Below are 14,793 nucleotides of genomic sequence, written 5' to 3'. Positions count from 1 at the left end.
CCCTTAGAGAGTATCTGTGCCATATTTCATGCTTGTATACCAATTTGAACAATTCTCTTGAAATATGCCATTAATCTGCTGCACTATATGTATTAGAACTAATAGAGTTTAACTAAAAACACAGAGCCCCAAATGGTTTACATATACTGTATGTAACCAAAGTGTTTGCACCTACTCCAGCTGAGGGTGTGCTGGAGGATATCAAAAAAGGTCTGTAGAATAAGTGACATATTGACATGTTCATCTGGCCATAGGCTTTCTACACCGCAACAATCAATGCACCAGCCCTATGTTTTTCTTTTTTGCAAATCCATGAACTCGCCTTGTCAAATAAACCAACTTCTATTTGGTTGAAAGTATACCGCCAGCCATATTGTTGTTATTAAAGCTGTTAGAGCTGCATCAAACTTTGTGCAACAAGTTCAGCCATGTTTCTGGAGGTTGTCACAAAGTATTGTGGGAAAAGTATTACCTTGCTGAACCATGTCGACATGGTCAAGGCAGTGAGTACGCCAAGAGGTCAGTCACAACACCTCATTTAGAAACCACACCAGCATCACAATTACTGATGATGTATAACAGTGTACATGTATCTAAGTATCTGAGGGTGGAATTTTTTCTTTATGGAGCTCACATTTAGCTGTTAGCCCTGGGTTGTGCCTCAGACATAGGTCAGCTCCATTAGGTAGCAATGATCTTGACCTCATGTGAAGCTAAATTTCATATCCAAGTCATTCTTTTCTGCAAAGAACCTGTGATGCAAATTCACAGAGTTTATATATAGTCTGTCTTTCATCAGCCTGCTATTCCCCGTTGCATTCCCAGTGGCTAAATGGAAAATGTGGACCAGCTGTGTGCTCATTCACACATGTGGACTTATTAGCATTGCCGGTGGCTAGTTTTTCTATTATTGCACATTGTCTTTTTACATACTTTCTTAAGTTCACTCTACAGTATTAATGTAATGCTCAGAGTTAAATGACCAAAGTTTACTCCCTTCTCTGCCTGTTTCCCACAGCATGTTTCTAAGGATGAAGCCAGTCTCATGGGATAGCCATGTTTTGTCTCCATGACAGCTATGTCACTCAGCCCTCTCGGCAGTGACCCCCTGCACAGCAAAGGATGCTGGGAAATAATGAGCACTTTTATCCCGGTCAGGATGACAAAGATGGGGAGGATGAGGAGGAGGAAGAGGAGCAGGGAAGAGAAAACAGAGAAGGGGAAGATGGACGTGACACGGAGAATGGAGGGTTAGAGGAGGAGAAGGAAATGACGGGAGGACGACAATCCTGGGAAGGGAAAGGTGGCGAGGTGGTGAAACCAGCAGCCATTGTGGTCGGTAGACAGAGAGCAGACCGACCACTGAGGCCGGGCAACCTGGTCAACCGGGGTATTGCATACATGTCCAATCAAGCCCTGCTACATCATCAACCAGCCAATAAGCAACAGCAGCATCTCATCGGAGCCAATCAGCAGCCTCATCACGCAGGCCTGAACGCGCTGCAGAAGAGACGAGCTCTCATGGAGCGCAGCATGACCACAGTGGCTCCCATGGACGACACTTTCCTGACCATGATGGTGTTCCGCATTGGAATTCCTGATATCAAACAAACAGTAAGTGCATGTTCTCATAAAAAAACACTACAGTTTATGCAAACATTTCATAAAACAAGCTACACACGGTTCTTCTTGACCCTTAATCTGACACTGATATAAATCTACAAAACCTGGAATCCAAAGATTCAGTAAAGTCGAGGAAGACAAAATTAATGTAGCACAGGTCAGTTCCTCATATCTAAAATTTGTGAGAATAAGTAAATATAAGTAAAAAAAATAAGTAAAAATGTTGTCGAGCTCAATCAAAATCTAACATTTAAAAGAAAAAAAAGTCTCCCTTGCAAACAGGGCACTGACTGGAGGTCTTTCCAAATGAGGAAGTAGTTCAAGCCAATTCTCTGTGGTATAACTGCCTCAGAGAGAGAGAGAGAGAGATAACTTAAATTCGACAAACTGAATTTCTCTACAAATTAAGGATAGCTCAGGCTACTTTACAATGTTAAGGCAATGATGCATTTGTAAGCTTTACCGATTCTCATCTTTGTGCAAGTACAGACAAAACCAAACTTTTTTTCAATAATTTTACTGCAGTGTTTTCCTCTTCATCTGTTTCAAATTAGTTGCCGAGAAGAACCCATGGGTGCTTGCTACATACGGTACATTTTATTTTACGTCAGGCAAATAGTTTGCACAAATGTACAAACACATCTCTCATTTCAAAGCATTTTCATTCCAGTCATACAGGGGATTAATCCCAAAAGGAAATAGGAAAAAACACAGAGCTTGACTTGTGTTGAGCAACCTGCCAGGGCAGACATTCAGTCAACACCATGTAAGCATCTACCTTGGGTCAGGTATGGTCATAATTAGTTTCCAAAACTGAAGTCCGTATCAATTCACACTTACGGCAGCTTTCCGCTGTACTGCAGTGACAGGTGAGAATTGGCCCGCCCACACACGCCATATCCAGGTGAGAATGATAAATGGACAATCTTCCTTTCTCCATTTTCAACTCCCTGAACATGCTGACTGTTCTACATGTCAGCTAATCTGCCCTCAATATAACAGTAATTGCTAATTATCTAATAGGTTTTTAATGAGTTTGGGGAGAACTGGGGAAGTGAGAGACTCTGGGAAAGAAGGGATATGTGGGAGGCATATGTGTTGCTCCTAGGTCTCCATCAGCCACAGGCATCATATTCAGCTCTGCAAACCACTGACAAACAGACCTTGCAGCTGAAATAATATTGAGCTGAATTAGGCGAGATGAAGAGAGGGAGAGAGTATTAGGAGCTTGTAAAGAGAGTGAGAGGGGGAAATAAATGCTCTGAAGAGAGAGATGGGGAATGAATAAGCAACAAGGAAGATATATGCATTTACAAAAACCATAATACTGCACGGTGAAGGTCCAAATAACTCTCCTGAGTGGGGACAACTACTGCCAGAAAATCCTTGATTGTATAAAACGGAACGATGGGGAAAAGTTTCACTGTAATATACAGTGTACATTACATTAGACTTCTCTCCCAATGATTAGCCACTCAATGTCTCTTTCTAACACACGCACGCACATACACACACACACACGCACACACACACACATACACACGCACGCACGCACGCACATCCTCATCATGTGGTCTACCTCCCAGGGACCACGAAGACATTGCTACGGCAACGGGTGCCTGCCTTCACTAATGAACTGGTTGCCATGCCAATAGAGTTGGCAACACTATTAAATAGTGCAACCTAGCGGGGGGTGTGGGCTCGAGGGGGCAAAAGGGACATGAAAGTGTGCTGAGCTGTGCAATTTTACTTACAGTTCTCTGAAATGGAACAATAGCATTGATGCATACATCTCATTCAGACCTCCCAGGCCTGTTGTTAAAGCCCTACCCCCGGTCAACTCTGTCCTCGGGCTCCAGACTTTAATAAGAAAAGGACAGAAAAGATGGTCTTCCTGTGTAAATGCAAGAAAATGTAATCATATGAGGAAATGGGCAGTGCACAAATCAGCGTGAAATCTAGTTAGACATACCACATACACATGATACAGCCAAGGTATTTTTTTCATTGAGGCCAGTGAGCCTCTGGTGTATCACACACAGACATATAGTAAGAGGCGAGGGAGCTTTTCTCTTCAAGGTTTTGTTTGTTCTTTCTCTTCTGGATTGTGGCGCAAATTTGACATTATGCATGCAGAGATCAAAGAAGAAAAACACGAAAGGGAAATATTTATTCCGGTATAGAATATTTACTTCTTCATTACGGGTAAAAAGAAAAAGTGATGTGAACATAAATAGACCTGAATATCCTGATAGCACAGACCGTAAGGACAGCATAAGTCATCTTATTTCCACGAATGTGGCAGATGATTAATTATTTAAAAGTAATGCATTCATATTCTGCACACGCCACATTCTCATGCGTTCATCATTCACCAACTGATGTTAATGCTACATTATTAATCCATAGTAATAAAATGCCATTGGCCAGCTATTTAACAAAACTGACTACATATAGCTAAATTGTGTGTATTAATATACTTGTGTGCACGCTCAGGCAGTGGTGGAAGAAGTATTCAGATCCTTTACTTAAGTAGAAGTACTAATACTACACAGTAAAAGTACTTAAGTAAAAGTTTGTAAGTATCATCAGGAAAATGTACTTAAAGTATTAAAAGTAAAAGTACTCAATGCAGAAAGATCCTCACATTTTAGAAACTGGAAACGATCAAAATTTTTTTTTTGATTTGTAGGCCTATATAATGTTGGGTAGTTTAATTGATAATAAAGCATTGTATTTTTATTTTGTGTTTTGTGTGCAAAAATCTTAATTTGTAAAGCAATTAGTAACTAAAGCTGTCAGATTAATGTAGTGGAGTAAAAGGTCCAATATTTCTCTCTGAAATGTAGTGGAGTAGAAGTAGAAAGTGGCATGAAAAGAAAAGACTCAAGTAAATAAACGTACTTCAACTTTGTACTTAAGTATAGTACTTGAGTAAATCTACTTAGTAACATTCCACCACTGCACTCAGGTTTGCACACACACACACACACACACACACACACACACACACACACACACACACACAACCATTAAATGAGTTTTAATGATACTGACTCTCTCAGGGTAAGAGCTGTTTAATTTTTGAGAAAAAAAAAACAAGTAGACTAAGCTCAGAGAAATAGTGTTAGACTAAGAAAGATTATAGCTTCTATTATGAAGCCTGGCACTTAGAAGCAGAGTCGCCAACCGGGGGGGAACACTGGGTCTGCTGTCCCGGGCCCTGGGTCTAAATAATTTGCTGGGGGGGCCGAACACGAACTCCTGGGCTCGAGCAAGAGACATGAAGGCCCTGCTAAGTAGTATTCAAACTCTTGACTTAAGTAAAAGTAGAAATACCACGATATAAAAAATACTCTATTACAAGCAAAAGTCCTGCTTTTAAAGCTTCACTGAAGATAAAGTAGGGGAGAGCAGGGTAAGTTGTCACACTGCTCATGACCAGAGGTGTGAGACCCATACTTGAGTAAAAGTAAGTGTTCTATCAAAAAAGTGACTTGAGTAGAAGTTGAAGTGCTCTTTAAGCACCCCACTTAAATGGAAGTACTAAAGTATTCAACATTTTTTGTACTTAAGTATTGCAAGTAGTTTATTTTAAAATGTACTACTCAAGTACTAAAAGTAAAAGTACAAGTATTGTGTTATGTAGTTATTAAAGAAAGCAGTCAAATTTTGAATATCATATTGTTGGAGTTCAACTTTTTACTTGGTATTAAGGTAGTCACAAGCTGTACATTGCTGGATATGAAGGAAGTTTCTGAAATAAACCCCAAAAGGTACATTAATGTCACAGCTGTTATAACTACTATTATCTGATATAACAGTGGGTTATTAATCACTTATTAACAAATACTGAAATAAAATGTGTGATGTAGTGGAAAGTTAGCAAGCTAGCAAAATACAGAGAAACTAGCAGCTTCACATCACAGGGTCAAACGGTTAACATTCAGGACTCACTGCAGACTGAAACAACTCAGGAATAGCTTCATCTGCTGCAACAACAGCTAAATAGAAAAAGTACTAACTTACATCATCTCTGACTTCTGAACAGGCGATCGCCGTAATAAAAAGAATTTTCTTATTTTTCTGCTTAAAAAGTAAAAAATTTGCACTTTAAATTTTATGCGACTTTGTTAGGTATGAATGTTAAAAATAATTATTTTGCACAAAATAGAGGAGACAATAACGTGTCTTTTGATAGCCTACTTTAGCTGAAGTGCTATATTGAGCTAACCTTGAGATTAAGCCAACATTAGCACACATGTCAGTTTGGGGCAAGTTGTCTCATTGACTTTGGGGCAAGTTGTCACATGTGACCAGCCAGCAAAGGACGAAAACGACGCAAATAAGCAATTCTTACTGACATGCCAGTGAAGCAGCAACTAGAAATAGAAAAGAATAAGGCTCAATCTTGCAAAAAGCTGTTTCAAAAGTAAGGGAAAATCTGGACCTACGAGGACTAAAGCAGCTAAAAGAAGAAAAATTATCAGATGATGAAGAATGCTTCTGCCTCGTCTGTGTGGAGCCATTTTCAAACAGTCGTCCAAAAGAGACCTGGGTAAAATGTGTAAAATTAAAACTATGGGCCCATGATGCTTGCACCTTGGGCCAGGCAATTTATGTGTGCCAGAATTGTGACTCTGAAGATGAGTCTGATTAGTCAAATACAAGGCATCTGTTTAGTTCAGGTTAAACATGTTAAGTTAAGCAAGTTATCTGCAGCATTTAGTTTAAAGTTTTAAGTAAAGTGATCTTGCCACTTAATGTGTTTTTATTGAAATGTGTATTGTTTTTCCAGATTCTCTAGGCATGATTGTTTATATTTCCAGTTCTGGAAATCAATATTCACAAATTAGTTGTGTTTTTATTTTTAGATAATCTAGTGTGACAATTTACCCACCGATGGGGTAAATTGTCCAAGTGCACATTCTTTATTCAACAGTCTACAACTCTGTAATGAGATAAGATATGAAAATGTTATGAATACAACATATGTTCCCAAGACTTCCTTCTTTCATTTGGTATGACATTTATACCATTGTGATGTATGGTGCTCAGTAAATGTTAGACTGTGTGTAAAGTGTGACAACATACCCCGCTCTCCCCTACAGAAGTATTATCAGCAAAATATACAAAAAGTATCAAAAGTAGATGTCATCCTTTAACTCATTATGCAGAATGGCCTCTGTTATATTATCATATGTGATTAGTTTAATATTCCTGATGTATGAACATCCATTAGCCGATTAGCTACTTGGTTAGCCAGCTGATTCTGTGTAACTATGGTTAGAAAAATACATTGTCATCTCTATTTTGACTTTTTGGGGTGAACCGACCCTTTCATTTTGATACGTGGCATTTTGTCCTTTAAAAACTGACATTATTAACCATTATTATTTCCAACCCGGAGCAGGTGTGTAGATGAGAGAAACATTAGCTTCCTGCTGCCATGTGCTCTCTGTGTGTCTATCAGAGGTGTCTCCAGTTTGACCCGGACTGCACGGTGTGGAGCGCTAAGCAGCAAATCATCTGCTCCCTCAGCGAGTCGTTGTGGGACACTTACAACTATGGCCTCTTCCAGCCGGCTGGAGATGGACGGGACGCCAAGTTCCTGGAAGAGGAGCGGGCTCTGCGAGACTACCAACAGACCTTTGAGAAAGGGGTGCCTTACCTGGAGGTATGGTCGGAGGTGGAAATAAAAAAAATGACTCAGTGCAGGGGTCATAGCCAGGATTTTAGATTTACTGTAGTCATGAGTCCAAGTATCCACGTAGCACCAACACCCCCGGGAAGATTCTGACTAGATGCTAAACATGAAGATTCTTAACTTTTACAGTTAACTTTTCAGTTACATTGCCTATCAATTTTATTTCCCAAAATGAAAATCTAAATGCTGTTTCTCCACAATCTGGTGAGAAAATACTTGATGCATGTACTTGTTGGCCTAAAGGTTGTCAAATTTAAGTATACTAAGTCTAAAGAAATACTTAGAATCAGAATCATCATAAAATATCCAAAAAGTGTTGCTACAACCCCCCAAATTCCCACAAAAGATACAGAGGACATGACTACTGCCCTGACTAAGTGCACTCTATTACTGACCACAAAATACAGCATTGTTGTCAACACCAAATTCCATACAGGAAAAAAAACAAAAAAAAAAGCTTTTTGTGTGCACCTTTCCTCTTTTGCCACGTCTGTAGTTTGATGACATTAACTATTGCACTGCATCATAGTTTGAAAACGTTATTGCTCATAACTAAGTAAAAACCATAGGAATGTTCTACAATTGCAGACAAATAACTCAAAAGTTCACTTTTATTATTAGAATTCCCTTGTTCAACACAGTAAATGAATGAATCTTGACAAAAATAATATCCAACCCATGGATTTAATTTCATTCTGTGTTTTATGTAACCTACAAATTATATTATATTTCTCCACTTTTTAGGAAGTGGGCTGTGAGATGACATCAATGCGAAGTTGTCATGCTGTGATACAATTATCTCACAGTGCCCTCTGGTGGTCCAGCTGCTGTAAATGTTGATGTTGCTGGGTGGGGCTGACAGAGTATCCCGCACTCAGGGTTTGGCTTCAAACCAGAGTGTTTACATTCCTGATGAGGCCTTGTAACTAAATTCTACGCCACAGCAGAATGTATCTCGCAGCTTCATGAGTGTATGTATTTATAACACGAGTAATGCCATTTTGAATCACGTCAGTGCTTGAATTGGACCAGTATTCACGAGTACAGAGTAGTTTCTGTTAGTTTTAACTGTGTGCAACTACTTACTAATACATATATTGCATTTATTTTAATCTTCAGTATTAGGCCAGATTGCTGCTTTTATCCTGGCCAAATACACTTCTGATGCATGAAATATGCAGCGGTATTCTGGCTGTCTGAGGTGCAGTATGTGATTCAGTTGAGCTGTCAGCTGCCAGATAGTTTGCGATCCCAGTATGGTACTGATGTGGAGAAAGCACATCCGGTCAGGTGTTTTTCTTTGACATGGTCTCTCATTCAGAGAAAGCGGAAGGCAAACCCACCTAAACACAGCACATTCACCTTTTGAAAGATGTTGTGTTTATGATTCTATGGGGTTTTTGAAGACAGATTCTCTAGAACAATTTTTTTAATTTCACCACCTCATTAAACCATAGTATACAGTAGGTTTTAAAATAGACGTATTATCAGTGAGTGCATTATATTTTGATTTATGTTAGATCCTATGATATATACATTTTATTTAGACTATCTCTGTAGGGAACCTTTCCATAATGTCAGACACTTAGAATAACAATCTCAGTCAGTGGCTCATGTAGTTTTTTGCTGTGGTTAAAAGAAAACTGCCCAAGATACTGTCTGTAAAATAGATTTTATGACTATTAGTATACATAATCAACATTAAGTCTCTTTTATTGAGCAATTATCTTTTTTTTTTAGCATTGACACTTTCAGGCATTTCCAGTGCAGCTTCACATGCGATTATATAAGCTTTTGCCAAGAAAAAGACAACCAAATCTGACTTCATATTTTAAAGAAATAACTCATGGAGCTGTTCCAATGACTTTGACTGGGAGAGTGAATTTCTCGGAACAGTGAGAGAGTTTAGCTGCAGTTAACAAAAGTAATGGTGTTTTAAAGCTACATTGCTGAAATTAACTACATTCAATGATTTGCTCAAAAAGCACAGGCCATCTATCATTCAACAAATCCCCCCCCAAAAACTATTTTAATAAAATTTCGATTCCCAGCTTTGCTTCTCTGCTTTAAATAAAACTTTCAAATTGTAAAACACCATCTGAAGTACAGATTAACAGCAAAAAAGAATACTCTTTTTGTTATTTCTACTATGTACACTATCACTGATAAACTGATGAATCATATTTTTCACACACATCTTTTTCTGGTTCTCAGTTTAGGTACAAAACCAGAGTTTATAAACAGACGAATCTGGATGAAAAGGCGCTCTCCAAACTCAGCACAAAGGTATTTCTTCTTGTGTGTCTATTGACTATTGCTGGTGCACATCATTTCCACTCAGACATTCTTTTCCTTCCTCTTCTTCCCCTCTCAGGCCAGTCTGAAGAAGTTCCTGGATTACATTCAGACTGGAGCAATAGAGAAAATGGCAAAAGTCCTCGATAAAGGTCTTGATCCAAATTTTCATGACCCTGACAATGGAGGTGAGTTTGTCGCAACCTTGTGTGTGTGCTGACTCACACAGTGGAACTCACATTTCTTGACTAGATTCATTCTTTGATTTCAAATAAATAATTTTATAAGTGGTATTGAGCATATGAAATACTATAAGAGTAGTAAGTAAGAGAGGGTGGAATTTCACTTACACCTTTCCTTCCTGACCCCTTCCCTCTTCTGTGGGTCAGAGACCCCGCTCTCTGTGGCCATGCAGTCAGGCCTGCAGGTGGAAGGCATCAGGTTGCTGGTTCAGGGCGGTGCTCATTTGGACTTTAGGAGCAGAGATGGCTTCACACCGGTGCACAAAGCTGTTAGGGCTCACAATCACGCTGGGCTGCTGGTAAGGACTTTGAATTAAAGTCACATACATATTGCAAGCACACTCAAGTAGGACAGGCGAAGTGGACACAATAAATCAAATGATTATTTTACGAATTTACAGGGTTTAGGCAAAGTCACATAAACATCTTATATAAAAAGTATTTAATGTTGCAGTGAATACTAGATTGCAAATGCTGCGTCAAATGTGGGAGGGCATTAGATTGTAAGATGATTTGAAGTATTTGACAGTTCCCTAAATACTGTAGGCATAACACTATTGGTTAGTTTAAAGTTGTGACTGCTGTTTCCTTTAAACAATGCACTTGCAATTGGGAACAGACAAGTTTGCCTTTTTGCAGCTCTGGCTGCCTCATGTTGCTTTCAAACACCATGTTAGAGCCACTTTTTTAGGTGACAACTGCTAAACATGACCCACCTTTGTAAACGTGTTTCTTTGCCAGGAAATTATTTAATTTGAATATCCCTGCTGCAGCTTCAACATGCAGTATCACACTATCTGGTAGTATATGAGATATCAGATGTTAAATAATCACTCTATATGATTATTATATAGAGACTTATGCTAAGGTATATAATAGGAAATGTAGTAATTATTTATATATATATAATTGACTTAGGCATGAAAATGTTGCAATTGTATTGATCAGCAGCAGCATCACAAATACAATAAGGGCCCAGCAATACACCCAATTCTTTTTTCTTTGCCCTTTTTCTTTTATTTCTTTCTTTCTTTTTCTTTTCTTTTGTCTCTCCATGCAAGGCTCTCTTGTCCCTCGGCGCATCTCCAAACTACAAAGACCGCTGTGGCCTGACCCCGCTGTACCACACTGTACTGACAGGGGGCGACACCTCCTGCTGCGAGACCTTGCTGTATTACAGGGCCAGGCTGGGGACGAGGGACGAGAACGGCTGGGACGAGTCCCATCAGGTACCACTGGACAGTTTAATATTACAAATCTATCTATCTGTCCATCCATTGATTACCATGTGGTTTCATAATTTCCTTCTTTATTTATATGTTAAGCATCTCTGGTCTTTGTCTCTCTTCATGTAAACTTAAGCAATGCACCAACATGTCCATGTCTGATCTCTGTGTTTGATGTCATGTACCATCGCCCTCAGTCTCTTTCAGCATTTTCTCACACCCCTCTCCTCTCAGCCTTCCTCACTCGTCTCTCCATTCTCTCTCCTTCCTTCTCTCTTTCCATAGCACAGGGATGAAGAGGAGTTTGGAATGGAAGAAATACATAAGGTACCCTTCTTCCTACCATCTCATCTTCCCCACCAGACTTTCAGAGGCAAAGGCACTGAGAATCGTGATGTGATATAAAATGCAGATAAACTGAATCAAGTGACATCGTTTTCCTAATCTGTTCAAATCTGGGCCATCTCAAGCTGAGTCCAGTTCAGAAAGAGCATTGGTACTATCTCTTTCTTACTGTAGATATGGGTGCATTGCCTACATTATCTGTCTCTGTGACATTCTGGTAAATTTGCGTTTGTGCTGCGAGCTGGTTGTCATGGTATTTTATTTTGGTTTTGCCGTGCTCTGTGTTTTCTTTTACTTTGTACGTATCTTGTGATATTTTAGTCCCTGCAGAAAAATATCAGGACACATCTCCGACTGCAGAAGGCTCATTTCTGTTGTTTTAATGATTTTTTTATTCCTTTCTTTTCACCGTGGTGCAATGTAATTGCCTCTGACCTGTTTTTCTATAAGAGTAATTATGGATCTAAATGTAAATGCAACACATATTATCACCTATCATCTTTCTCTTTGTTTCTCTTTTGCAATATATATATATATATATTTTGTTTTGTGCCTAATTTTATTCTACTGAAACAGTCCTGTATGAACTCACCCACTTCTGTCTCTTCCTATACTTTCCAAATCTAACAATTTGTGGATATTTCTATCACACTCTTGACACTGAAAGGCTTGCCAGAATGGCTTTGCCCAGCATTTGGAGCATCTGCTGTTTTATGGGGCAGACCCCTCTTCTCAAAATGCCTCAGGGAATACTGCACTTCACATTTCTGCCCTGTACAACAAGGCAAGTATGGTAACAGATTCCCTTTTATGAAATCATTATTACCATAATTACTACTGCTGGTTTTTTTAAAGGTGTTAACTCATCACTTTCCCTCTCTGAATGATCAGGAAAGCTGTATCCGCGTTCTTCTGTACAGGGGAGCAAACAGGGAGGCAAAGAACAAGCATGGTCAGACCCCTTTTCAGGTAAATGGTTTAACTATCAATTCAAACTACGCATTTTTTAAATCATGTTTGCGAAGTGAAATTGCATTTGTAGAGTACCTTTGACCAACAGTTTTGTCCAAAACTAAAAGAGAAAAAAGGAGACAACACAATGAAAGAAGAAAAAGCAATAGCTGGAATAATTAAATGTTTTTTTGTATTTGCAGCTAGCTATAATGTCTGGTCACTTTGAACTCGGGGAAATCATCAAAAACCACAAAGATTCTGACGTAGGTAAGCTTTTGTACAAAACTGTCTCTCCTGAGGAGGCTATCGAGTGTTACAATCAGTTCCCAACACCTGCTTTTTTGTACTTTCCTGAATCTATCATGTATTTGCCCTTACAATCTCCCTTTTTTCCCCCCTAACAATCTACTGAATTTCTCCCTCCATTTCATCCTGTCACATCAAACCCCACTGCCCTTCCTCACTTCTTACTCCTTCTTACACTTCACCTGTGATCACTCACCCGTAAACCTCACACCCCCATCTTCAGTGCCCTTTTTGGAATCGCCAAAGTATGTACCCAAGCGAAAAGAGAGCGCCCACACTCTGCCTCTCCCCTCACTTCATTCCCACCCCCTACTGCGCGCTAACAGCGATAACTCCATGACCCAGTCTGACCCTCTGGCCCTACCCATCAAGGCTGCAACCAATCCCAACCTGGGACAGGTACTGAGGACCATTAGGTGGATGCTCATCTGCTGGCTCTTTGTGATATTAGATATGCTTTGCTGATGTTACATTTCTTTCTCAGTCTTTGACTCCTAGTAAGTTACAGGATCAGCTTTGACGATCTGTCTTTATGGGACTTGGTGTGTTTCTGCAGGGTCAGCGCAGAGCCTCCATTGGTGTGAGAAGCTCCAGCAGCCCCAGAACTCGTACCCGCTCCCCATCCAGAGGGAGAGGAGGCCAAAGTGACACAGAGGAGAGGCACCGGCAGCCAAGAGGCAGACAGGGGTAAGGAGCCTGTGGAGGGTCACGAAGAGAGGGAGAGTGCTGGGTTCTTATTCTGAACAGGTCCTTTAAGGCCATCTACTAACAGGGTCATTCAATCTCCAGTTACCATCAGCTTTATGCAGGACAATTACTATTTGTGTCTCAGAAGCATTATGTGTACTATTTTTAACTGCAAGAATGTCAACTATTTTAAGTGTGGTATTGATGGACATTTTGTTGTTCTGCAAGGCAACGTTAATGGAGGAGCTAGTCAAGGCCTGTAAAACACAGTCTACAGTCCACAGCCATGCTCTGTGAGGCTGTACAATGGTGCTTACAATGACAAATGTTAACATGCTGTTGTTTACCATGTTCACCATCATGGTTTAGCATGTTAGCATGCTAACATTAGCTAATTAAGACTAAACATAAAGTACAGCTGAGGCTGATGGGAAGGTTATTTGTTTAGCAGGTGTAAACCAAAGTATTGCACAAATGAAAAGGAAGATTTTGACAAGATGATGTCGCTAGGTACGCCAGATCACCAAAGTCATTCATCGTTTAGGAACTATGTATGTACCAATTGTCCTGATCCATTCAAAAGTTGTTGAGAGACTTCAGTCTGGATCAAAGTGGGGGACTGACCGACAGACTGGCTTGCCATCTCTTCTAGTTCTTCTAGTGTGTGTGTGTGTGTGTGTGTGTGTGTGTGTGTGTGTGTGTGTGTGTGTGTGTGTGTGTGTGTGTGTGTGTGTGTGTGTGTGTGTGTGTGTGTAAAAAAATACATAAAAACATAAAAGAAATCCACAGACATTTTCAAATTTAAAACGCTAATTCCTTATGTACTAAATTGCATTAATTTCTACCCTACATTAATTTCTTGTATACTAACTGCCAAAAGAGTATGCACTTTAGAGCACAGAAGTGAGGCACTTAGTCAATACAAGATTGCGGCATACATTCTTACTGTTGGTGTGACTGATTAGTATGACTCAACTACTGACTGTCACTGACAAGCTGTATGTTGTCACACTTTGTCTCACTTGTTTTTCCACAGAGTGCGATACAGTCTTAACTCTTGGTTTTGTAAGAGTCTCTCTCTCTCTCTTTCTCTCTCTCTCTGTCTCCCTCTGTAGTGCAACCTCAGCGGGTAGTGGGGGAGGTCAGATGAAGCGTATGTACAGCGCAGTGCCAGGGCGGGTTTACGTGGCCACTCGTGCCCATTCTGCTAGTGGAGACCGAGAGCTCTCACTTAACAAAGGCGACAAAGTTAAAGGTGAGATGGAGGCAAAACTTACAAATGGTGATTTATGAGGAGAAAATGTAGACTACATGTAATTTTAATCATGTTGTTTGACAGATAATTAACGAAACATTCTCCACTGCAGATGATTTTGTGGATTGTTGAGATACTTCACAGTGCAGCTGC

General features: G+C 39.8%; 1 protein-coding gene across 3 annotated transcripts in view; it reads left to right on the top strand.

Moving 5' to 3' along the window:
- LOC120551688 (SH3 and multiple ankyrin repeat domains protein 1-like) overlaps nt 1-14,793 on the top strand; it is a 45,026-nt gene that overhangs the window by 13,541 nt on the left and 16,692 nt on the right. For all 3 annotated transcript variants that reach the window (XM_039789192.1, XM_039789193.1, XM_039789194.1), the window contains 13 exons: nt 1,019-1,614; nt 7,097-7,300; nt 9,545-9,616; nt 9,705-9,813; nt 10,015-10,166; nt 10,929-11,096; nt 11,379-11,420; nt 12,106-12,222; nt 12,330-12,407; nt 12,593-12,659; nt 12,922-13,097; nt 13,255-13,385; nt 14,501-14,640. In XM_039789192.1, the coding sequence (XP_039645126.1) occupies nt 1,123-1,614; nt 7,097-7,300; nt 9,545-9,616; nt 9,705-9,813; nt 10,015-10,166; nt 10,929-11,096; nt 11,379-11,420; nt 12,106-12,222; nt 12,330-12,407; nt 12,593-12,659; nt 12,922-13,097; nt 13,255-13,385; nt 14,501-14,640 (1,948 nt within the window). In that variant the 5' untranslated portion in view covers nt 1,019-1,122. The remainder of the gene's footprint in view (nt 1-1,018; nt 1,615-7,096; nt 7,301-9,544; nt 9,617-9,704; nt 9,814-10,014; nt 10,167-10,928; nt 11,097-11,378; nt 11,421-12,105; nt 12,223-12,329; nt 12,408-12,592; nt 12,660-12,921; nt 13,098-13,254; nt 13,386-14,500; nt 14,641-14,793) is intronic.

This window comes from Perca fluviatilis, chromosome 21 (assembly GCF_010015445.1).
Source record: "Perca fluviatilis chromosome 21, GENO_Pfluv_1.0, whole genome shotgun sequence".
NCBI lineage: Eukaryota > Metazoa > Chordata > Actinopteri > Perciformes > Percidae > Perca > Perca fluviatilis.
This window is presented reverse-complemented; position numbering and strand designations above follow the sequence as displayed.